A 26,676-nucleotide genomic window follows, 5' to 3' on the forward strand; every position below is an offset into this window, starting at 1 on the left:
AGGTTTTGATACACAATGCTTCACAGAGCATTGTATACGTGTAGATCTATCATCTTAGGTCCATTTTACAGAGAGGGTTTAAGTGTTTAATGTGTATTTCTTTGTCTCAGCTGTACAGTATAAGTCCAATGATGAATATCACATCTTGCTGCTGGTGAATGAAATCACTTCACTCCTACAACATGCATGTGAAGTAATGTCTCATTGAAGTTGTTGTATACCCATTAAGACCTGAGGCCGATTCTCAAAATGTCTTCTAAATCCAAAGCTCTCAAAATTGTGTGTGACAATGACCACCAAAATGTATTGGGGCACATAAACCCCCATCTGAAAAGTGAAATGTCTAATCTTAACCTGAATATTTTCCCTATTGTAAGTTGAACTCTAGAATTATAATTGTAACCAGAAAACAAACTATTTCACTTGTGAGGACCTTGAAAATTGCCCTCACAATGTCTATTCTGTCAATTCTAATATACTTGTGGGGACATTTAACCCTGACAAGTATAGTCACACACACAGTATCAAACCTGATACTAATATCTGTTTCGTCCCTGCAGAAGGCTTGTTGTACATTTAAAATAGCACCTCTGTTGTTTGATTCTAAACTATTTCCTTCAATACTAATGATAGGAAGGACTCATGCATATTCTCCTCCCATTTCTCCCATCTTCAGTCCTCTGCTTTCTTGTCCTTCTCGTGTAGTCACTCCATGCAAGACTCCACAGAAAATGGAAAAATGTATCTAGAGAAGTCATCCAGAGGAGGTATGAACCATAATTCTCTCTGTAATCTAACGGTAGCATTGGAGCAGTGAGTTGAAGTTCCCCTTTGTGCTGTTTTCTCTGAGATTTCCGAGATGATTTGGAGATTAAAAAGAGCAGTGTGCAGCCTCCTCCTCCACTCTAATGTTCCATGCTTTCACTTCTTCCTCCTGTCTGCTAGGACTGTACCATTTGTATGGAGCCGTTAGGGGGTCCTTTTGACTACAAAGGCTCAGAAGTAAGGCCCGTGACCAGGGCAAAGTCAGTGGGGAGACGGGCCCAGTGTGGACATCAGTACCGCCATGTGCAACAAGGACAGCAGGTGAGAGTCCTCATAAAAGCACACCCGATTACTCACAAATACACTATTTTATCATCACTGCAACAAGACTGGTAGACGATTCAAGTTTATGTGGTAAACTTTAAACTCCTCTCTTCCAGGATAGAGGGGCCAACTGTACGACCATCTACGGTGTGAAGAAAGGCAACCATCCAGCATGGAAGATAGAGTACCGCATCGTCCCCAAATCTTTACCAGAACACCCAGACTGCAAAACCATACGCATCATCTACAACACGGTTCAGGTACAACACAGATCAATGTGTGATTCCCCAATGTTGTGACCGATCCGAATCCAAATGTGTTGAGCTTTAGACTTTTTTTGGGGATGAAACAGTGTTAGGATACTTACCCTAAAGAACTTTACATACGGCCTAAATGATAATAACAAAGATTTCTTAAAGATGTGACAGCTATTCATTAATGTAGTTGTTCCAGGTTTTGAGAAAATGTGATGGATCCTGTACATTTTACTGTTTTTTTTGTGCTGTCTTCTAATCGATTTAAGTTAGGTTGGTGTAGTTTTTTTTCCTTTTGTGAGTTTTTAGTATTGTTAAGTGCGTTATTGAATGTTGGTTTGTTCACAAAACCAGAAAAATTAGGTTGTCTGAGCAGAGATGATCTTGGTTTAAGTGTACTGTGGCCGGAACCAAAATTAATTGCAAAATTAAAAAAAAAGGTTTAGACTTTGATGATACATTACGGTAATTGATGTGAACCCTATCTCTCCCTGACCTGAACAACCAAACCCAGGCAAGCCCTAGACAACCAGAGGCTTTCCTCGACACTACTACCTCGCCAACAGAAGAAAGGCACGAGGTATCCACCCTTTAAACGCATCAAGTAGGACTGTACAAGTCAGCATCCAAAATTATATTTTGTGATTATAGTTTTGTCTGCAATGAAGTTTACCAAGTGTAGAGGGTTTAAATGGTCAATATAACATGTTTTCTCTGTTTCAGCTCCTGTCTTATAGGTGGGATGTTGCTGTTCTGAACGTCTGAATGACCCATCCCTGGCTTTCTACCCTGTTAAAGGAAATCTACTCATCACTCCCACAGACCATCATGTTACAGTAATGTATCATTGAGTATGTGTTGTTAAAATGTTACACATTTAGTCAAGAAAAGACTGGGACACTATAGATTCACACAGAGATAGACGTGAACGCCCAGGAACGCCACACTCGATTTTAGCTTAGGGGAAAACGGAACGATCTGCCTAATACAGTTACATCATACACGATCATTTGGATCACTTTCAGAGCTATATTATGCATAGATTACAGTTCTCAGTCACCACGACTGATTTCAGTCATTTGGATTCTATAGAAGTGGGGCTTGTCTTCCGTGGAAGCATGTCATGCAAAATAGGCTATCTACAAGCTCACAACACGTCGTACGATCTCTCCTTGTTGTCTCTCTACAGTCCCAGAACTGTGTGCTGGTCCAGAAGGGTGAGGAGGCCAAGCAGCTGAAGCAGGACCTGCATAGGGCCCAGAGCCTGTTCACCTCGGCAGAGAGAGAGCTGCGCTATGAGCGGGAGAAGAACCTGGACCTGAAGAGACACAACGCTCTGCTGGACCATGAAAAACTCAAGGTTACAAATGATTCACAGCAGACCCTTATGAAATGGTTGAAGGTGTTTATTGTCACATACAGTTCCCATGAAATACAGCTGGTGGCAGAATTATAGACAGAGGCCGCACAAAATTAGAGAACCAGATAGAATGGTGGAATAGTAGTGTCATTAATGAATCAACAAGCTCTGAGAGATAATTGGCCTGGATAAATGTTTTCAGTATTACCGTAGGTTCAACCAGCCCAAGATAAAGCATTTAAGCAATATACTCAAAAATGGATGGTACTAATATATTAGATTTTTATTTATTTATGTTGAAATAATTTTGAACTGTGCTATACATATAATGGCTTTCGTTCCACAAAATAACGAACCTCCACTGTGAAAACATTTACGCCTAGTGTACTCTGACATGAAAGTATCATGGTGATGTGGTTCCCCCAGCTATGTGCAGAGCTGAAACAGGCCCAGACCAAACTGGTCCAGACGGAGCAGAACGTCCACGGCAAGACGACCGACATCGAGCGTCAGCAGCACAAGATTAGAGAGCTGGAGCTGGCACGCAACTCCTCCAGCCGCAATGCCACCACCAGCCTGCAGGAGGAGCTGCAGGCCGAGAGGGCGCGTCTCATCGCAGCTGACAAAAAGGTTAAGATTTTGGCTTAGTGGCCCTGGAGTCCCGTAAGCCTGCTTTTTGTCAAGCAAATCACCAGACAGAAACGGCTTTTTGTCAAAAGTGTTCTGTCAAGCAGTTTCCTTTTTATTTTTCATTCAACAGGTGTTCCTAATACAACATGCTCCATACACACACTGAGCAGCTTTAGTGTAATCGTTAAGTGAGCTTGTTGGAGGCTGGGGAGGCTACAGGCTGGGGAGGCTTACAATATCATTTTTGGGTTAGTTTACGTCCATGTGGTGGGTTCATTTACAGATTTAAGAATCCAACACTCCCTCAAGTTGTTTATTAAACCAGTCGTTCTCAAACATTTTAATGTCAAGGACCCCAATATTGATATGCGTTTGTCAAGATTTGTCAATGTTCTTTGAAAATAGCAGATCTACAAGCTCACAACACGTTCATTAACGTGCATTAAACACTCTCACTAGACAGACTTGTGTGACTCCCTTTTAATCACACAGTACAATTTACAATTGACAATTTAGGCATTTAGCAGACGCTCTTAATCCACAGCGACTTACAGTAAGCAAGGAAAACACAAGGTAATACATTAAATGCATAGAAATAGTCATCTAGGATCATAGGTAAACCACGAACCAGTAAGATCCTCTGTTAATTTATCCATTTGTTACATTAACACTGAATATTTGACTGCGTATCTGTCCATCCACCCACCCTCCCCCCTCCCTCTATCTCTCCTCCCAGGAAGCTCCTACAACAGCGTGAGGAGGAGCTGCAGCAGCAGGTGTGCTCCCTGAGGCTGAAGGAGGCCAACCTGATCAGAACAAACTCTGAGCTCAGCCACCGGGCCCAGCAGCTTGACACCCGACTGGCCGTACTGGAGGCTGAGCACAGCAAGGCCAGAGAGGAGGTGAGGGTTGGTTCACTTGATATCTCCTATCTTGCCCGAGGTGTGCCAAAGGCTCTTTCACGAGACATTAGGCAAACGGAGTGGTATCAGCTATCTGCATGTTGAGAGCAGAATAGCAGACTAGAGATGTCTATTAAAAGCTGATGCCCCATGCAAGATAAAGAAAGCTGGTTGATAAAAAACTAAATATATTTGTTAAGTCATCGTTATTATTTTATTTTAATTTTCACATACAATACACACATGCTGCATACTCTGTCCAATTTTTGTTTTTTTTGTGTGCATTTTTTAACACAAATATTCTCTTCTGGGGGTCCCTGGCACAATGTTTTCAGATGGGGGTCCGCAGCCAAATACGTATCAATTTGGGGGTCCTTGGCATGAACATGTTTGAGAACCACTGCTCTATGCCACCAGCTACTGTAAATGCGTTGTTTGTCGTCAACACTTGTTTCCACATAATGTTCAGAATTAAATGATTGCCCCTGCTTATATTTGCCTTCACACTGGATTGAGGTCTGTATTGTGTCCACAGCAGAGGGACTGCCAGAAGACGTGTCACAGGCTGCAGGCGGAGGTGGCTTCCAGTCAGCAAGAGTGTGACAGACTGCAGGGAGAGATGCAACAGGTGCTCCTGGAACTGAACACACACATCAGGTAAAACAGCGTGTGTTTTTTCCTCCCCGATCGTAGTAACTTGGCAACGCCCCCTTCCGTGACGCACGCGAAACTGCCTCTCACATGAGCGGACCGCTTTAAATAACTCCCAAACCCCTACATTACCACATGCTTCCGTGGCGTGCAATGTAAAGCATTAGACTTACAATCCCTGCGCACCGGGATTGAATCCCTCTCCCGCTGTTGTTGTTCTATCTAACCTAAAATCGATTGCAAATTATTCTATTAGGTATACGCATAGTTTTCGGTTATTATTTTAAGTGGTTAAACTAGCAATATGTTCAGATTAAGCATAAAATCATAATATATAATAATATATATCATGTAAAAGCAATGGTTAAGCCTCGATCTGTGATTTCTTCACCTGGTGAATGTAGAACAACAGGAACAATTACTAAAACATCATCAATTTACATAGTGTTAATTTGTTTGGAAACAGCTCTAGTGTGGGGGGCTCCTTTCACACTATGACAAACATTTTCAGTCGTGAGATTTTTTTTTGCTTTAATCCATGTATTATGGACGATAGAAACATTGTCAACCAAGAAATATCCATCTAAAGGACAGCTGGAACACAATTGTACACTCGCCCTCGGAAAAGTAATCTTATTAAGATATATGTGACTAAAAAGACTAAACATTGCCAATCTATGAGCTCACAGCACGTCGGAACACGGCGCGTTGTAACTGTGCTAGATTGGCAATGTTTGGTTTATGTTCCCCACAGAATACGTAAACTGGGGTTCATGTGGTTTATCAAATTATCTTAATATCTTATTGAATGAGTCAAGTTTCAGCACAAGCACCACTGACATCAGAGATCTGTTTCCCTCTTTCCAGCTCCATCTAAATACCAAAACACAGTCGCCCCGGGGCAAACACGCCGGGTTACACCAGATATTCCTAAACGTAACCTAAGTAAAACTATGCCTAAACATAACTTTATTCCTAAACGTAATCTCAGAAAATGGTGCCAAAACATAACCTTATTCCTAAACTGAACCTCAGTAAAACTATGCCTAAACATAACCTTATTCCTAAACGTAATCTCAGAAAATGGTGCCAAAACATAACCTTATTCCTAAACTGAACCTCAGTAAAACTATGCCTAACCCTGAACTTATTTCAAACCTTATCCTCTGTTAAACAAATACAAGAATACAAGAACCACTGGTCAGTGAGAAAAATAGGGGAGAGCGTGTTTGGGGCGAGTCATCTGGTTACTCTCGTCTCACTCCTTGGTACAAAACATGTTTAAATATGTACAGTGTTTAATCACCTGGAAGAGACACTATTACTTGCTACTTATTTGCTCCTAATTTATTTTATGATAAGCAATTAGCCTCTTCTGTTTTTAATGTTTCATTACCAACATGGTTAATGCAACATGTGTTCTTGTTTTCTCTTGTGTTTCAGTGATAGCTGTTCCTGACCATCTGGAGGACGCACACTCATCACAGCATAGAAGAATGAAGAGATTGTATTTTCTGCACCAAGAGGGGAACAGTTTTTGAAAGGAAGAATGTATTGGATCAGGTCCAAAACTTAATTAATGGACCAAATGTTTTATCGGCAAAGGATAATGTTCAATAGAATGTTTAGATCTTGTTACCAAGTGGGATGGTATATCGACATTTTAGTCAGTGAAAAACCACCATTTGTTACCAAGTGGGATTATATATTGGCATTTTAGTCAGTGAAAAACCCTTTAAATGTCATGAATGGACCACGAGGCAGGCTTGCAGGTAAAAATAACAGTATTAATTCCAGGCCAGGACACAATAGGTGAAACCACAAAAGAAAAGAAACTTAAATTCAACACAACTAACAGAGGTACGGTGTCAACCTCACTCCATGGCAGCCCCAATTCTACTGAGCAGCTCTCTTTTATATAGTCTATACAGACCCCAACCATGGCTACAATCAACCAACCCAATGCATTCGAAATCCACCCAAGCTGCTCCCCATGTAGCATTAATCAACTCCTCAGGCTTCAAGGCAACCTCCCCTTTACAGCATCTGATAAACAGATAAACACAAGTATATTATATTCCATGTCACAGCAGAATGTGCACCTTGTGTGGGACTGAGAATCTACAAGTTATACAATACAGCATAACATACAATGAATGTGTTACATTAGTAAATTAGTCAAGCTACTCTGTCACAGATCTTAATTAAGTTTTAATCAAATACTTGTAAAATCAATTGTATGAGGTCACGGGTTTTGGTTTGTAGGTAGCCCAGGGTTTCAGTTGCGAATGAGACGCTGGTTAACCGCTCAAAAAGGTCTTTCTATTTACAAAATGTGTCAACATTAAAACACTCTGTATCCAGCATGTAAGAGGGCAACCAAGTTGTTTTCAGCCACGGACAAGCAGTAACTTAGTACGACCCAAGATTTTGAACAAATACACCTGTGTTCTCGAATATCTGAATGCTCTAATCTGAGGCACCAAAACTTTGCTGTAACCATATTGTTTTATGTGCACAGTTTTGCGCAATGCACCTAGATATATTGAAGTTAATGTTGATCTAAGTCTTACTGGTAAGTTGTGTAAGCTAGTTCAATTACTGTATTATTTGTATAAAATGACTGCCTTTTGTGAACTATCAGTTAGGCGTTGTACACCTATTAATCCACTAGATGGCAGTCGTGAGCAATTAAGTGTTAAAGTGTTGTGTTGCCATGTCCGCTTATTATAAGCGACTTTGGGCTTATTTTTCTGTAAAGTTGTATTGGTGGTTGCGGTTTTATTTTGGCTTTCTAAACAGTAGTTGCTTATTTGTGCCAAATATTATTTAAACCAGTAATTCTCAAATATATATTGTAGATCTGCTATTTTCTTGTAATTCTTTTGGGCTTGTTTTCATAGACCTGGTTGCTTATTTCTCTCACAAAACCTTGCAACAGCGCCAACATGAAACTAGCATTGTAGCATCTAACCAAAACAACGCAATAAAAGACACTAGTCCACAAACTAGACAAAAGCAATGGTTGTCTACAAAACGTGAGTTCGAACCCTACGGCACGGTGCTATATTATTTGTGTGTGTTTAGGGAATAGCTGGGTTCATTTTGTCACGGACCGATTAACCGCGGTCCCAGCCTCACTCATCTGCGAAAAGAAGATGGAAAATGGACCGAGGGGTTCGGTATTTTGGTGTAAGTAATTAAGTACATATACTCAAGTACTTCAACGAACGTGGTTCTTTTTTTGGAAAAAGTCCCGAGGAAAACGTTCTGATCCTTATACTGCCAACGGGCACAAATGATACTACAGGCAACAAACATGTTTTGATATTAAGACACTTCAGTTAAAAAAAAAATTTAAACTATGCATCAATTGCTTTTAACAAACGTATGAAATGAATTTTACTCTGCACCAACTCTTAAACAAGATATAACTTGTTATGGTGTTAATGCATGTGTTCAAGCAGAAGAGTGATACACAATCACTTCAACTTGTAATGCAGTGTAAAATTACTTGCAAGACTACACGCAAAATGTACATGACTAAAATAGGTTATATTTAAATAACATGACCACAAGTTGTCCACAGCATATTGCTTTATAAAGGTATGCATAACTTTCAAACTGTCCATCCTAGCTTGATCCCCCTTACTACAAACTTTAACCATAACACCTCTCTACTGTTCGAAGAGATTCATCATTATTCCTCATGTCAAAAAAGATGTTTATAATATGGCATAATGATACCCTGGACCTTAATATACTGTAAACATGAATGCACATTTCTAATAACCTTATGGATACATTAAAATAAATGTCTTTACACTTTTACCCATTTAAGGAGAAAATGTAATGGAATGTTGTAACTATTGAGCAACAAATACTGGTGGAAGTACATTACTATATACCAAAGAGATTTAATTGAAAAACATTTTACAACCTGTTTTTACTCCTAAATCCTGCTGTGACAAACTTTGTTATGGAGATACAGCGCATGAGCTATGAACTGTTTTATGATCAATTGTGGATTTATACTAAGCCCTGTACAACTTTGAAAACATTTATTTACATAATGTGGAATACACAGTATCAAACGAACCAATTCTTGTATATAATTATACAGTATTATTCAAGCCAAACTGTTACAGGGACACAATGTAAAACAGAACAAGTCACATACTGTACACAACTGTATAATGTTTTGTGGGAAAGTACACTATATAATACAAACCTATAATCATCACCAGAAACCTGTATCTACAGCAGTACACATATTACAATTTAGACAATTGTCAAAATAAATACACAGTTATCTCTGTTTAGATGACCCATAACCGAAAGGAAAATGTGTCATTTATTAACTCTAACTAACATACATAATACAGTGTATAAGAGAATGACAACAACCACATAGACACAAAGTGGAATAGACTTTATTACATATGGCAATGCATTTAAAACAGAAGGCCAGCATCACAAGGTTAACAAATAAAGATTTTAAAATGTATTACAAGGGTCACACAATGTCAAATGATATTGTCTATATAACCTATAATTTTATGTAATGGTCCCCTCGAACGTCAAATGGTTGAGGGTAGGGCATTTGACACTTCACTCTGATTAACTCAGTTATAATTAGCTTGGATCTCTTTTTAAAATAATAAATGCTCATGCACTTTCCAGGTCACAATATTATGAATGAACCTGTTCATGCAGTTTTATAACCCAATGTAAATTAAATAAGTCAGGCTGAACTTACCTCTATCCAGAAGGTATACAAATAAATACATTCACACAACAAAGTATTTCAGAAAAATAAATCTCACCATAATATTAATACCCCCTTTCTTTCAATAATAGAAACATATTGTTAAAAGCAAAATACCCGAAAACAATTATATATCTTCTAACAGAATACATTTTAAAGTGAATACTTTAGCCCAAAGTCACTTAGGAACCAATACTGTAATTTGTGTGCCCACACACACACACACACACACACACACACACACACACACACACACACACACACACACACACACACACACACACAGTCCTATTTGATGACTGGGTTATTCACTTATAATGATATCCTCATAAAGCCAATACATCTAGCCTGTAACAGGTGAAACCTCACATCTTTAAATTGTACCATTGTTTACTATACTTTAGAAAAACTAAAGTAAGCAATGCAAGTCATTTGGCATTTTAATCATATCCACACTAAAACCTTAAATATTAATCCTCTACAGCTCATGTCCACATGAACAATAAAACCATTACATAACCTCCACTGCAAAGAATCTCGCCACACTACTTTTGTATTGTATTGTATTTACTTTGGGCTACTCCTAACTGAATCCAGAACTGATTCCTGGGACCCCAAAACCCGCAACACGCGACTGATGTCGGAGCAACCACACTCTGCAATTGCCCAGAATTGCGACCCGTCTAGTTGTAGTTATATCCCATCTTGTCCGTGTAAATTCCTGAACCTCTTCTTTCTGGACAGACATAAGATTCATATAGCATCGGTTCGAGTCCTTTTGACGTGCTTTTGAAGGATATTTTCTTTGTTTTGATTTCTTTTCGTCGGACGTTAGCGTTGCCATGGCTGTTGTTGCAGGAAATGGTGAGAGTAACGAGGCGACCCCATTGGCTGTAACGGGAATCACGTGCCAAAAACCGCACCACCCCTTTGAAAGTATTACTGCGCTGCTAAGAAAATAGTACCGACTTTTAAACACTGATTTTAAAAGAAATGCGCCAAAACAGATGGCGAAACCTTTGTTTCTTACTTACTACCAATAGATCTTTTTTAAGAAGCAGAGATTATTTAGATCCACTTGATGGGAACGAAACTGAACGAAAAGAGCCTAGACAATAGGGCCTAATTGTGCAGCAGACAGAGTTAAATGTAGGCTAACAAAAAAAAAAAAAAATATATATATATATATTGTAGGGCCAATATGCCTATCGACGCCAGGATACGTCTTTTCAACGCGCTCACACACTTGGACTTGGGCGTCTTGTTACTCACTGTTTGATGTTTGTTGATTGTTGCATCTTGGTTGATTGAACAGGTTGATTTCGAACAGGCTGATGTATGGAATGAGTCGTGTAAAAGTTTCAAATGATAAGGGGACGGGGGCAAACAACGAAAACAAGAACAGGCTCCAGACTTAAACTATAAGGCTTTCAAAACAAACAGGCGCAGCATAAGGGTTCAAATAAACTCAAAATAATTCGGTTCAAAGTCTTTCATTCATAATCTGCGCTGTGTGTGTGTGTGACGAGCGAGCGGTTGAAAATCTGTTTCTCCTCTGGCGTCCTGCTACACACAGCTGTGGCCTGATTAATAGGGAACCATGGTGCCATTTTCCAAGGCGACCAGTGGGGGCGCCATTTAGTCAAAAAATATGAAATCAAATGAAATGGCTCCTACATAACCGGCCCCTATTGTTATGGGCATGCTCTAGTAATAACAATACAAAATCAAAACTGGAGCCATACAAAATTGTTCAAAACAAAATCAAATAAACACTTGTGAGGTGGGAAACAGGCATGGTGTATATAGGCCTGTCTGAATCTTCAGTGCTTAATTTGAGTTTGGCACCAGCAGGCAAATCTTGCTGATGGGCCTTTCAAGTACGCTGGTTTTTGTCTGAAGACGCACACTTCTCACAAGTCCTCTTGAGTCTGGCATCGTTTCCAGGACTCTAGCCAGCATCCAGGATCCTCTTGGTGCATTCGTGTCAGCTATGATCACGATGTCTTCCTTTTCAAAGTTCCTGCGGATGCGGTTCCATTTTTGACGTACATTCATAAGAGGTAGGTATTCTTTTATCCATCTAGTCCAAAATAGATCTGACAGGTACTGTACTTGTCTCCAACGGCGCTTTGCATATACATCAGCGGCCTGGAACACTCCTGGTGGAAGGATCGGCTGCTTTTTAAGTAATAACAGGTGATTCGGTGTTAATGCTTCCAGGTCGTTGGGGTCACTTGAAACTGTAGTGAGTGGGCGGCTGTTGAGCATGGCTTCCACTTCACACATAACTGTATGGAGACTTTCATCATCCAGAGTTTGTTGTTTGGTGACTGATAGCAAGATCTTTTTGAGCAAACGGATTAATCGTTCCCATACTCCACCATGATGGGCACCAGCGGGTGGATTAAATATCCATTTGACTCCTTTCTGCTGTAGAGTTCTTTCTATTTTGTCCAAATTCCATTCCTTCAAAGATTCTTTCAGTTCCCTTTCAGTGGATATGAAGTTAGTCCCATTGTCTGACCGTATTTCCATCACTTGGCCTCTTCGAGCAATAAAACGCCTGAGCGCATTAATGCACGAGTCTGTATCTAAAGAATGGGCCACTTCTAGGTGTACTGCTCTACTGATTAAGCAGGTGAAAATGACTCCATATCTTTTGACTGTGGTACGGCCTCTTTTCACCTCAATAGGTCCGAAATAGTCTACTCCTACTTGAGTGAAAGGTGGTAGGTCAGGTGTTATTCTATCTCTTGGCAGGTCTGCCATCTTCTGTTCTCCAACAGATACATTGAGACGTCGACATGTCACACATTCAGAAAGAATCTTTCTTGCCAATGAGTTGGCACATGGAATCCAATATTTTTGTCTCAGTAAGGAGAGCATGTGGTTTCTCCCACTGTGTCCTACTTCCTGATGGATCTTTCTAAGAACGAGCTTTGACACATGATGGTCCTTTGGGAGAATGGCAGGGTGCTTTGCATCTTCCGGCATGGCTGCTCTGCTTAATCTCCCACCCACTCTTAATACCTTGTTTTCAAGTTTGGGATCAAGTTTGTAGATTGAACTGTGTTTCTGCACGTTCAAACTTCCTTTCTGTAATGTTTCAACTTCCTCTTGAAATCCTTGTTTTTGACAGAATTGTACAACGGCCATCTCTGCTATGTCCAGTTCATCCAGAGAGAGGTTGTGTACCTTTACAGTGTTTTTGAATTTTGTCATCTCTACTTCAATTGACTGTCCTTGTTTGTTTGTGTCTGATTCTTGAATTCGCATCAGATCTTTCCTTTTTCTACTCAACTGTAAAAGGTGAGTTCTCAAATACAGCATCCATGCCACAGCTCTTTTCAATCTGTAGAAACTTGAGTAGTGGTGTATGAGTGTGCTAGTGGGATCTTGATCTGTCATCTGGATGGTATTGACTGTAACCTTCTCTCTTTTGACTTCAGGATCGTCGGCTGTTATGGGGGTGAGATCAGCAGGTAAGTTAGGCCATGTCTCTTCCTTTTCCTGTAGGAAGTCCGGTCCCTTCTTCCAGTTTTCACACTTTAAAAATGCATCAGCTGTAAGACCTCGGGACACATGGTCTGCAGGGTTGATCTTGGTGTTCAAGTATCTCCACTGCTCAATAGAAGAGTGTTCTCTGATAGTGCTGACTCTATTAGCCACGAAAGTCTGAAACCTCTTGGTGTTGTTCCTAATGTATTTCAAGACTGATGTACTGTCTGTCCAAAATACCGCTTTTCTGAGTGGAAGGTGTAGCTCAGTCTCCAGCATCCGGTTTACTTTCACTGCTAGTACTGCGGCAGTAAGTTCCATTCTAGGTATCGTAACCTGTTTCAAGGGGGCGACTCTTGCTTTTGCCATGATTAAAGAGGTGTGAATTTGGTTTTCAGTATTGGTCATTTTAAGGTAGGTCACAGTACCATATCCTGTCTCACTTGCATCACAGAAGTGATGAAGTTGGGCTGACTTGATCTTGCCAAATTCTTTAGATCTAATACATCTTGGAATGTTGAAGTTTTCCATTTGCTGTAGTCCAGTGAGCCATTTATGCCATGATCGACAGAAAGCCTCTGGAATCCTGTCGTCCCATCCATAATTCAGTTGACATAACTGTTGCAAGATGTGCTTTGCAGAGAATATGAAAGGAGCTAAGAACCCCAGAGGGTCGTACACTGAACTTACAGTGGAAAGGATTCCTCTTCTTGTGTAAGGTTGATTTTTCATGTTCACTTGGATTCTGAATGTATCCTCTTCCACGTTCCACTGCACTCCAAGGGCCCGTTCTACCGGTAGGTGCTTCTGATCTAAGTCAATATCTTTTACCTCTGTGGCTCGCTCTTCCTCTGGAATAGAGGCCAGCACTGTGCGGCTGTTGCTTACCCATTTGGTTAGGCGGAAACCTCCTTGAGCACACAGGGTTCTTAATTCTTTAGATAGTGCTATGCAGTCCTTCTCACTTGGCACAGACTTAAGACAATCATCAACATAGAAGTTTTCTTTAACAGTGTTAACTGCCACTGCTGAGAACTTATCCTTATTATCTTCAGCAGTCCTTCTCACGGCGTAACTAGCAACACTGGATGAAGATGTCGCTCCAAATAAATGCACTGTCATTCTGTACTCTACTAGGCTGTGACTGATGTCACCATTTGGCCACCACAAGAATCTAAGAAAGTTTTTGTCAGCTGGTGTGACTTTCACTTGATGGAACATGCCTTCTACGTCTGCCATCATTGCTACTGGTTCTTGTCTAAACCGGATCAAGACGCCCAGCAGTGTGTTGGTTAAGTTTGGGCCTTGAATAAGCTCATCATTTAATGAAGTTCCTTGGAATGATGCAGAACAGTCAAAGACTACACGCAGTTTGCGTTTCTTTGGGTGGCGTACTCCATGGTGAGGTAAGTACCAGGTCCTTCCTTCCTCTGGATTTAACTGCTCTCGTGGTACAGCTTCAGCGTGTCCCTTTTGAATGACACTTTCAAGAAAGTCAGTGTACTCTTTGTGAAACTCCGGATCCTTCTTGAATTTCCTTTTAAGTGACATTACACGCTGCTCTGCCAGATGGCGGTTGTTAGGCATTGCTATAGCAGTCTGCTTGAATGGAAGGTTTATTTGGTAGTGACCATCTTTCATTTCAGTAGAGTCAGACATGATTTGCATGAATCTCTTGTCTTCCATAGACATTTCTGCCTTCTCCTCATAACCCTTTTCTGGGAAATCATAATTGAATTGTTGGATCATGAGGTCATTCAAATTGATTATTGATATGCGATTGCCAAATATATGGGTTGGCTGCTTATGGCTTATTGTGGGTTCGTGTAGAAGCCCATTAACCACCCATCCAAGTCTTGTCTTTACAGCGTAGGGCCCATTACCCTTGCTATTAATTACTGCCCAAGGTTCCATAAACTTAGCTGCATCATTACCAATCAGGAGTCCAATATCTGCATCAATATATGGCAACTTAACCTCTTTTAGGTAGCTCCATTCTTGCACATCAACCTGAGTGGGAATTTGCTCCTTGGTTACAGGAATTTCTGTTTGAGTATAGAGTGGTGGCAGTTTTAGAAAATTATCTTCTTCAAGACTTGACACTTCCAGCCCATTGATTCTGTTAATACTTATGACCTTTTCTTGTCCTAGAGTACGAAGTAGGATTCGAGTTGGTGTCGCTTTGGCATTCAGTTGCTTCCTTAAAGCTTCAGTACAGAAGGTTCCAGTGCTTCCTGGATCAAGGAAAGCGTACGTTTGAAGTACTTCATTGGAATTTGACAATTTAACTTGCACAGGAACAATTGACAGTTTTTGTTGGTCACCGGCCCCAGTATGGATAGGCCTTTTCATGGTGACTAATGCACTGCCTACTGACATGCTGTCGGTGTTTGGAGTCGTTTGACTTGCATCTTTAAATTCAATGTGCAAAACAGTAGGATGCTTCTTTGTACATATTTTACAAGTCATACGTCTTTTACAGTCCTTACTCATGTGACCCTGAGTCACACAACCGAAACATAAACCATTTACTTTAAAGAACTCAACTTTGTCTTTGTGCATTTTCCTTTCCAATTCCTTGCACAGGTCTGTGCCGTGGTTTCCTTTGCAGAAGAAACATGTTTTCTGTTGCATGGCTGTAGAGCTGCTTGTGCTTGGCTGTGACTTTGGCTCTGAGGATTCTGTTACTGTGGCAAAACTGCTTTTATAGTTGCTTTTAGTGTATGATGAAACTGGTACCGATTTCAAATTACTATTTCGGGGAGAAGGGATTGTCCTCTTGTCTTTCGGTTTTGTGTCTTGTATTTCTCCAAAGAGGGGATCCACAGCAATGTTTGCTTGCCTTTCAATGAAATTTACAAGTTGTGGGAACTTAGCTCTTCTGTGTGTACGCTCATAATAATCATACGATACAGTCCTCCACCTCTCTCTGTGCTTGAAAGGCAGTTTTGATAAGACAGATTTCAAGTGTGTAGGATTGTTCATGTCTTGCAGAATTTCATTATTGCTCATAGCATTGCAGCATGTTCTCAAGAAGAGTGAGTATTTATGTAGGGCTTTGCCATCTTCTGATCGGATTGCATCCCAATTCAGAATTTTTTCCTGATAGGTAGCAGCAATAAGAACCTCATTTCCAAAATGTTTGCGTAGCAGCCTTTTTGCTTTCACATAGCCTTTTTGGGAATCCATGTGAAGGCAGCTTCTCACAAGTGTCTTTGGTTGTCCATCTGTAAACTGTTCTAGAAAGAGCAGTCGATCTCTGCTGTTACTTGTCTTACTTTCTACACAATGTTCAAATGTACTAATGAAAGAGACATAACTTAATGGATCACCTTTAAAAACAGGAATCTCTCTAGAAGGCAAGAGTGAGAACCTCTGTTCTTGAATTAACATTTCTGTGATTTCATTTTGTTTTCTCAAAATGTCTAACATGGCTCCGCCTGTTTGAACATTAACCTGAGCACCATCTTGCAAGCTCAGGTTTGGGTTAGGCTGTTGGGGTTGTTGGTGAGCAACAGGCATTCGTGACCTTGTAGGCTGCTGAGCCATTTGTTTCTGTGGCTGCCGTAATTGGCCACTAGGGGCATGCTGAGACCTTTGTCTCAGTGGTGGACGTGAAGCAGCTCCTTCAACTTCATCATCTTCATCACCGTCATCATCATAATCCTCATCATCCCTTTCATCCTCATCCTCTTCATATTCATCATCCTCCTCTTCATCATCCAATCCATAATTATCAACCTTCTGGCTGTCCACTGGTAAGGATTGCATTGAGGCAAAATATTCATTGATGTGGAGCAAGGGGTTAATATCAGACTTAGTGTCTACATGTTTAGTGACATCCAATACTTTTAACTTGGCATCAGCAGCTGCAATTTCCACTTCCAATTCAAATGCTTCCCTTTTTGCTTTAAGCTGTGCCTCCTCCAATTCAAATGCTTGCCTTTGCTTAAGAGCAGCAGCACGTGCAAGTAGGGCTGCCCTTTCGGCCTCTGCCTGTCTTAATGCTGCGGTGCTTGTAGTGGTTTTCATTTGCTTTCTACTTATCATGCCAACTGAAACATTGCCAAATGATTTGACACTAAGTGCTTGTGTCACTTGTGTCACTTCTGGTGCCACTTCTGCTGGCTTTTGTGCCATGGCTGCAGGGGCATTATTTATCCATTCTATAACTTTGTCATGAAATTCACATATGGTTTTGAACTTAGGCCTGTACCACTGATCCTGGTCTTCTGAAGCTTCCTCTTCTGATAATAGCTGCTGTACTGATTTGTGAAGTAATTTGAAGTCATTTGTTTTAGAATTAAATTCATTGTATTCTTGTTTAACAATTTCAACATTTCTGTAATCAACCATAAGTGCTTGTAACACATTTCTTTTGCTTGTGAGTTGTCCAAGTTTTGCTTTTCTTGCATTACATTGCTTTGCATAATTAGCTTCAAGTGCCCTTTGAGTGGGCTTCACTTGTCTTTTTCCCTCAACCACAGGCAATTGACCACTTTTATCAGAAGTGTGAACGGTGGTAACTTCAGTCACTATCACTTCACTAACAGCTTCAGGTTGGCCTAACTCCTCCTTATCATGTGCAGACATCGTTAAGCAGCATTTATTGTCCAAATCCAAACTTATATCAATGCACAGGGTTTATTTAATGGCGACATATATTCATCCAAATCCTCATTAAATGCGCGATTTTCGCGTTCATTTATCCATGTGACGTCGCACATTCCATTAACTTCAATAGCGTGACACATCCATTAGATCCTTTTGATCCATCCAATTCCATTCATTGTGTCCGTATCAGAGAGATTTTCAACTTGATTGTAGGGCCAATATGCCTATCGACGCCAGGATACGTCTTTTCAACGCGCTCACACACTTGGACTTGGGCGTCTTGTTACTCACTGTTTGATGTTTGTTGATTGTTGCATCTTGGTTGATTGAACAGGTTGATTTCGAACAGGCTGATGTATGGAATGAGTCGTGTAAAAGTTTCAAATGATAAGGGGACGGGGGCAAACAACGAAAACAAGAACAGGCTCCAGACTTAAACTATAAGGCTTTCAAAACAAACAGGCGCAGCATAAGGGTTCAAATAAACTCAAAATAATTTGGTTCAAAGTCTTTCATTCATAATCTGCGCTGTGTGTGTGTGTGACGAGCGAGCGGTTGAAAATCTGTTTCTCCTCTGGCGTCCTGCTACACACAGCTGTGGCCTGATTAATAGGGAACCATGGTGCCATTTTCCAAGGCGACCAGTGGGGGCGCCATTTAGTCAAAAAATATGAAATCAAATGAAATGGCTCCTACATATATATATATATATATATATATATATATATATATATATATATATATATATATATATACACAAATAGGTTCAAAATGGGCATTATAGTTACACACATTGATTTGAACAGGTGTCTTTCACTGATACAAAGTATTTTAAAGTATAAAAACACTATAATATACTGTATTTCACAACTGTCTGTAGTGTTAATATACAGTAAAATCATGTTGTCTAATGTATCTAAATGTTAACCACAGTACATAAAGCTATATTTTGGGGGAAACTGAAAAGCCAGTAAGCTGATGTTCAACCTGATACAGGACATGAGCTGTCTGTCTGTCTGTCTGTCTGTCTGTCTGTCTGTCTGTCTGTCTGTCTGTCTGTCCAGCAGCGTAAGTTAGAGAAGTAAGTTAAGAACATATTTCCTTAATTTCGTAATGATTTTTGTATTAATTAATGAAGCAATATTACACCAGAGGGTGTGCATTACCTTGATTATTGACACGACAGTGATGAGGTCAGGAAGGAGGCAGAGTCTTGTTGAATAATGATGTGGAACTACAGTGTGTCTGTTGTTGTGTTGTTGTTGTTGTTGTTGTTGTTGTTGTTGTTGTTGATGATGAAGGTTGCTAGTTGTGACATGGTGGGTGGAAACACTTCTGTCTATGTAGGCCTATTCCTCATGGCCTTTTTATTTATTTATTTTTATTTCTGTCATTTCGGTGGGCTCTATTTTTCTTTCTCTCATGGGCTTTATACAAATAGGTTATTGAGTATTCTTAATGCTTTTAACGTGGTATATCATGATCACACAAATGAAGGTTTTTTTGATTTGGTGGATTTTAAAACGGCACAAATAATTTACAAAGCAAGACATAATCTGCTTCCTGGCAACATACAAAATGTGAGATGTAAAATAGAGTGTAGCCCCACGCATGCACACACATACATGCGTTTTGAGCTTGTAGATCTTCTACTTTTGCTGCTTGAATTTGAATCCTGAACAGGAACAGTTTCGGACATATGAGGTTTCCACCCGACAGAGACGATTATGTAAAATATGTCCAAATCAAATCAAACTTGGTAGGTTAGTATTGGTGTAACAACCCAATACAAAGGCAGCTATGCTAGAGGTATGGATGGGCTTTACCAGAACATTGAAATAATTAATTCACCTTGTTTTTTGCATTTGTTTATGAGCTTAAAGTATGATTTTGAGACAGTTTTGCCACACAATGAGTGAATGAGAGTAAGTAATCGTTACTATCTGCACCTCTGTTGTTGGCTCTGAACAAAAGACAGGAGCAACAACAACAAAAACAACACAACTTAGCATCAAAGCAAGCTGGCAATAATAATAATCTAAGCAAAGACTAAGCAAAGACTAAGCAAATAAAAGATTATGTCACCCTTGGTCCACAGATCACTCTGAAAAACTCCTAAACCAACGAGACCAGAAGGATTGTGATATTTCATTGGTTGATCAAGATAAAGGTGAGTGGTCTTTGATTGGATAATGTTAAATAATTTGTGGTATTGTACTGTATATTATGGCCCAATCATTGGATGTTCATCCTACTGAGAAGGATATATTATGTTTAATAATTGTGTGTATTGTGAATAATCTACTGTTGTGTACACAGGGAGGATTCATGTACTGTATAGTTGATGTTTGAATAGAAGTGCTTGTCAGTATCACCTTGTTTTTTCATTATTGAGTTAAATTAGTTATGACACACATTAAATGTGTGTCATAACTAATTTCCGTGTTTTTCATATCCTTCTTGACATCACATTTTTATGTCAAGAAGAATATGAAAAACCTTCAATGATCAGTGTGTTTTCTTACATTTTTAAAGCACTTTTATAAGCATTGAGGCTATATTCTATTTTTGTATGAATATACTTCATCATTGATCATTTACATATTTCTATATTTACTATAACTATATAATGATTTATTTGGGACTTGAACCTTGAAGAAGCAGACACAGATTTGCCATTTAATGCTCAAATCATCATTTATTTGTTACCATATTATTGATTACAGTATTTTTAATTTTTTCAGAAGAGAGAAATATAAAAATGGTTAATGATTAGTTAGATTAGATTAATCATATCATAGCATATTTATGAAACCTACGCACCAAATAAAAATCATACGATTAGAAAATGTAATATATTGGAGTCAGTTAACGATGTCCGCTGTTCACTCCACTAGCTTGTCCCCTGAAGATCCAAAGCAAAGAGAAAAACACAAAAAACTAATGTAATCCACTTTAACATTATTAAGATGTCAGCACTAAAAAATACAGTCTTTCTTATTGTTGTTCTTGATACTCACAGGTGATTGGTCCAATGGTGATGGGTTTGAACTGTGAATGGTGAAGGAATAGCAGTAAGCACACAGTTTGCTACTGACTTAACTGTCTGGTGTGAAACAGCAGAGTGTGGAAAGAAAGTGTGAAACTTACAGGAGAACATGAGGAGGCTCTCTGGTCACACAGGTGGAGGCTGCAGTGAAGGTAGATATCTCTGCAGTTTCCATGGAACAGGAAGAGCAGGGCAGAGAAACGAGCCTGGAGGGAAGAGCCGCTCTCATCCACTTTCACCTGACGACGGTTGATAGAACACCTGGAGAAAAGAAGGGTCACGTTGTAGGCTCATCCGTCAGTCTTTTCTTTTTAGTTAAATGATTTTAAATTCATACTAAGACACTAAACTTATAATAAACAGTTTTCACATTATAAATGCTACGCTATTGTGACATGTTGTGCTACATGCGACATCACTGTTGCATCCAACATTCTTCTCTTTTCATAAGGATTTTACATTCATACAAAGACTCTGGACTAAGACTTCACATTATAGTTGATATCACAACCCCATACCCCACTCCCACCCAACGCTCTCTTTCATTGTTTGTTTATTGTGACACAAGCCATCTGCTGAGGCTGAAGAATGAAACATACTTGTTTTGAATGAGGAAGTGTCGCATGAGGTCATCAGGGCTGGAGGAGTGAGTGGTGCAGCAGTCGTCCAGAACGACCGCAAACCTTGGATCTGTTTCCCCTACAGATACTCCTACATGCAGGGCAGAGCCCACTGGCAGGGTGACTGGGCCTGCTGGGTAAGGCTCTGTGTAGTTGGAGTTTTGGAACAAGGACATGGAGGTGTTGGTTGGTGAACCCACACCTGACGTGCCACCTTTAAGCCTGTCAAGGAAACATATCATTTAAAGGATCAAACGGTATCAGATGGGTTTGGTTTGGCCGAGTGGCTGGCTGTCACTATAGCAGAACATTTTTTAAGTGCAAACTTAAGAACTGTCTTGGAAAAAAATACATATTAATGGCCAACATTAACTAAGTATAAAATGTGGCATACAAATACTGTAGTTTCTCTAGCCTGGATCAAAATATGACAGCAGGGAAACAAGTTGAAGCCTGAAATGTAATATACTAGTCTCTTCTTGTATGGCAGCAACTAGAGGCCATTATAACAATGGCAGATGAATTAATAAAGAACCATTCAAAACACACTTAAATCTGTAACCTTTTTTCATTTGTCTGTCTTTTCACAGTTCTGTACCAAGGCTGTTTGGTGCAATGCAGTTCACATTTATTGTACCACAATACATTGTATATTCACTGTGTTTTCACTATCATTTGCAATTTTGAAAATAGGTTACTCACTGAAGGTTTGGTCTGATGGCCACATCTAGGCTGGTCTCTGTGTCCAGAGGATAGACACAGGAGAAGGGAAAACTCACAGGAAGTGAGTTATTTGCAGGAGAGACAAATAAACTGTTGGAGTAGATGGCGTGGGTGTTGTTGGTCTGAAAGACAGAGGTTAACTGAATGGTCAGTCCAGTGAATCATCTAGCCAGCTTGAAAAATAATAATATATATATATATATATATATATATATATATATATATATATATATATATATATATATATATATATATATACACACATACACAGCCACAGCACAAAAGAAAAACAAACTTTACTGCTGATAAAGACAATCCTATAAAAAAGCAACAAGTTATCAGACAAATCCTCACCGTCAATATGTTCCCACAGGTGTCAGCCTGACGTTCCACTTGGTACCACACTGTTCCATCACGCTCTGTGAAAGATGAGCACCGCGGGTCGGCCAGGTGACCAGAGGATCCATTCAGACCAGAGGATTGCAGAGCAGTCAGCAGCAGACCAATCTGGATTTTCCACTTTTCAGAATATGCAACACAAGAAGCTGAACTCAAGATGGAAAAGGCTGCTATGGAAGCAGATATGCACCAGCAAAAGGCTGCTATGGAAGCAGATATGCACCAGCAAAAGGCTGCTATGGAAGCAGAATTACAAAAAGAAAAGGCTGCTATGGAAGCAAAATTACAATTTGCAACAGCTAAACTCGAAGCTGAAATGGGAGTGCTCTCTTTCGAGCGTGAAGCAGACGCAGCTGTTGCAGAGGCAATAGTTTTGGAGATGGACGAAGTCTTCCATGACCCTATGGTGTTAGACGCTATCTCAGAAGAGGATAAAATGGAGCGGACAAGTGAGTTTGTAAAATCTCAACAAAAATTAAGCTCATCCGGTAATCAGCCATCCGCACAGGCGAATTCTCCACCGCAAGACCGTGTCGACGCCGATACTCCGACACAGCCAAGCACAACTGTCGTTTCTCCACCGACACAGCAAGGCCCAGCAAGAGATAGCGCACCACAACACGCTAAATCCGGCAGCAAACAAGTGTTAGTCGAACACCGAATCAAAGATACAAGCACACCACGGCCTGTTAAAATGGAATACAAGTCCCCTAAAAGAGAGCATGATTATAAGGGACATTCATTTGATTTTTTTGATTGAAATTTTTATTAGGCAAAAGAATGTAAAACAACACAGTTACATTTATAATGCTTTTGTCTAAAAGGTCCGGCCAAAAAAGTCCTTGCGGACTTGTTTCCGTTGGGGTCCTTGAGTTAATTTCATAGACATATATAGTAGCAACCAAACAGTTCAAAAATCAACATGAAAATACAGATAATACAGAAAAAGTACCACTATGTACAAAAAAAGCATTTAAAAATATATGTACAAAAAGAAAGGGGGGGGGGAAGCATGGAAAAATAAAAAATTATATACAAAAAAAGCATGAGGAAATACAAAATATGTACAAAAAGAGGAGGGGGGGGGGTCGTCTGTCTACAGGGAAACTGGTACTAGCTCCTCTTTCGGCCTCCAGAAAGATGGGTTTTTAGGGCTGTTTTGAATGAGCCCAGCGAACTGCATTTTTTGAGGGATGGGGTTAGACTATTCCATTCCTTGGTGGCTGTGCTATAGAAGGAGAATTTGCCCATGTTTGTTTTATGGGTGGGTGGTACCAGATTGTTGTTTACGCTCCCTCTAGTTTCGTGGCTGTGGGTGTCACTAACTTTTTCGAGGTATTTATACAGATATGCGGGTATAGGGGGCATATCGGGCAAATCTGCATTTACAATTTTGAAGACCAGACCCATTTTTAGTTGTTTAACCCTGTCTTCCACCCTGAGCCAGCCTAGGCTGGCAAAGTGAATGGGAGAGAGGTGGGTCATGGGCCCCAGTCCGAGAAGTAGTCGGATCAGTTTGTTTTGGGAGGTTTGAAGCTTAGTCTGCAGTGACACTGAGGTGTTGGAGTACCAAGAGGAGCTAGCATAGTCAAAAAGGGGCTGAATCAGGGCCCCTGAGAGGGTCCTGAGGGCCTGAGGGTTGACAAAAGAGGAAACTCTGCCCATAAATCTGGTTCTCTGGTTTACTCCTTTGACCACCTTTGTTGCCATGCTTTCACCTGACAGGTATTTGTCCAGAATACATCCCAAATAGGTAATCTCTTCTTTGCTAGTGATGATTGTGTCATCGACTTTGACCTTGAAGTCATTTACCTTCATTTTACTGAGGGAATGTTTGGTCCCAAATAGGATGGATTCAGTTTTCCCAAGGTGTAGAGACAGTTTGTTATCGGTAAGCCAGGTACGGATTTTTGAGAGTTCAGAGCTGAGAGCTTCCTCAAGCAGGGATTACTCTAAGTTGAACACTTCCGCCCTACCGTACACCCCCCAAGGTACACCAAAAGCTAATGCCAAGGCACCCACCACTGAACCACTGGCAAACTTCCTGGCTCGGCGAGACTTGGTGAGCTCAAGCTTATATCAGTTCGATGACAGGCCCGAAAACTACCGTGCTTGGCACTCATCCTACACCAACGCTATCAGAGGGTTAGGCCTCACAGCAACAGAGGAATTGGATTTAATGACAAGGTGGCTTGGTAAGGAATCCAGCGAACATGTCAAACGAATGCGCTCCGTGCATGTAAACAACCCAGCAGCAGCTCTTCAGAAGGCATGGGAAAGACTCCGTGAATGTTATGCAGCTCCCGAAATATTGGAGAACTCTCTTTTCAAGCGCCTGGATAACTTCCCACGAGTGACGGCGAAAGACCACAAAAAGCTACAAGACCTAGGAGATCTGCTCATGGAGCTCCAGGGTGCAAATGAGGACGGATAACTCAGGGGGCTGTCATATTTGGACACTCCACGGGGCATAAACCCCATTGTCGAGAAGCTACCTTACGGGCTCCAAGAAAAATGGATGTCTACCGGCTCCAAATGGAAGGAGGAAAACGGCGGCTGTTACCCTCCATTTCAGTATTTTGCCGGGTTTGTCTGTTACGAAGCACGAAAGCGTAACGACCCAAGCTTTTTTCTTTCCAGCAGTGACACTGCACCTGCAAAAACAGACAGACCTAACTTTAAAAGTCAAGGCTCCAGCTATCCAATCACGGTTCACCAGACCGATGTCTCCACAGCAGAAACTGATGCAAACAACCTTGTGAAAAGCGACAATGATCCACGTATAACATGCCCAATCCACAACCTTCCACATCCACTGAGGAAGTGCAGGACATTCAGAGATAAAACACTCTCGGACAGGAAGGCCTTTCTCATGGAAAAAGGAATATGTTTCAAATGTGTGTCCTCGGCCTCTCATCTAGCAAAGGACTGCAAAAATGCAGTAAAGTGTGAGGAATGTGACAGCGGCTTTCACATAACAGCCATGCATCCCGGGCCAGTGCTTCATGCACGTTAACGAGAAAACCTGTCATGGCGGGGAGTCGCATGACAGTCTATTCAGGTTCAGCAAGAAGCCTGTAGTCTCACGCCCTCAAGGAGACTTCACAGACAAGGATGTCTACACCAAAAAAGTGGAGGCAAATTCAGGAAAGATTACGCAATGTGGAAATGAAGACTATGGACCGAGGTTGTGCAAAGACTTTTTGTAGACTAGTCATAGTTCTGCTTCTACCTACAGAGGACTCATATTCCGAACCCGCAGTGTAAAAAATAAGATGGTGACCTCATAAAGGTCAAGCGGGGAGTGTCTTGTCTTATAATGTGATTTTTATTGTTTGCCGTTATGTTGCTTAGAATGGCTTTATTTTGAAAGACAACAGTACCCTTATATTGAAAGGCCCTCTTGACAAGAAGAGGCCACTGTGACTTTAGGTCCTCTTGATGAGAAGAGGTCTGTTAGTTAAGGCAGGTGTGTGAGTTTAGCTAATTGCACTGGATACAGAACAGCTGTGTGAGCCAGCAAACAGCATTTTTATGTCAGTAGCAGCAGAGAGTGCATGCTCTCCATTGCTGTGTCCAATTCGGATGTTTTTCATCTTACCTTCAACATACCTTCCCCATGAGGCAATGCTGTAAGTTAGAGTTCATGTGGAAGCTATAATTTCATGTTGTTGTGGTAATTTCATGTATGCTTAACTAAGACAATAAGTTAATGTTAAAAATGGCAGTTAATGGTTATTTTGTATTAAAAAATGATTGTATTTACAAGCCACTGTAAATAGAACAGGACAACATCTCATGATACATTGTATGTTACTTTTGTTTCCAGTTTTTACTCCATGACCTGTAATGATGAGGAATCTTCAGTAAAAAGAACAAGTCCAACGTCACAATTCTGTCATTATTGTTATGGGAAGTGGAGTTTAGCTCGCTGTTGAGCTGAAGTTCAGCATACACTTTGGCAGGAACAGCACAGTTGCTTTGTAAATTATTTGTGCAGTTTTAAAATCCACCAAATCGAAAAGAAAAATAGAGCTCACCGAAAAGAAAGAAATAGAAATAAATAAAAAGGCTGTGAGGAAAAGGCCTACATAGACAGAAGTGTTTCCACCGAGC

At 40.4% G+C, this 26,676-nt stretch overlaps 2 protein-coding genes across 2 annotated transcripts in view; both read left to right on the forward strand.

The window, feature by feature from the left end:
• LOC308101345 (uncharacterized protein) overlaps positions 1-26,676 on the forward strand; it is a gene marked incomplete at both ends in the record, with an annotated part of 104,168 nt that overhangs the window by 54,032 nt on the left and 23,460 nt on the right. The window lies entirely within an intron of this gene.
• Positions 961-7,883, forward strand: LOC308102113 (uncharacterized protein; the record flags this gene model as incomplete). Its single annotated transcript, XM_080451716.1, has 8 exons — positions 961-1,086; positions 1,206-1,349; positions 2,081-2,179; positions 2,533-2,703; positions 3,130-3,333; positions 4,074-4,235; positions 4,771-4,892; positions 6,330-7,883. The coding sequence occupies 8 exons, from the start codon at positions 961-963 to the stop codon at positions 6,343-6,345; spliced, it is 1,044 nt and encodes a 347-aa protein (XP_080307842.1). The 3' UTR covers positions 6,346-7,883.

Source organism: Gymnoscopelus braueri, assembly GCF_963280865.1.
Source record: "Gymnoscopelus braueri genome assembly, chromosome: 15".
NCBI lineage: Eukaryota > Metazoa > Chordata > Actinopteri > Myctophiformes > Myctophidae > Gymnoscopelus > Gymnoscopelus braueri.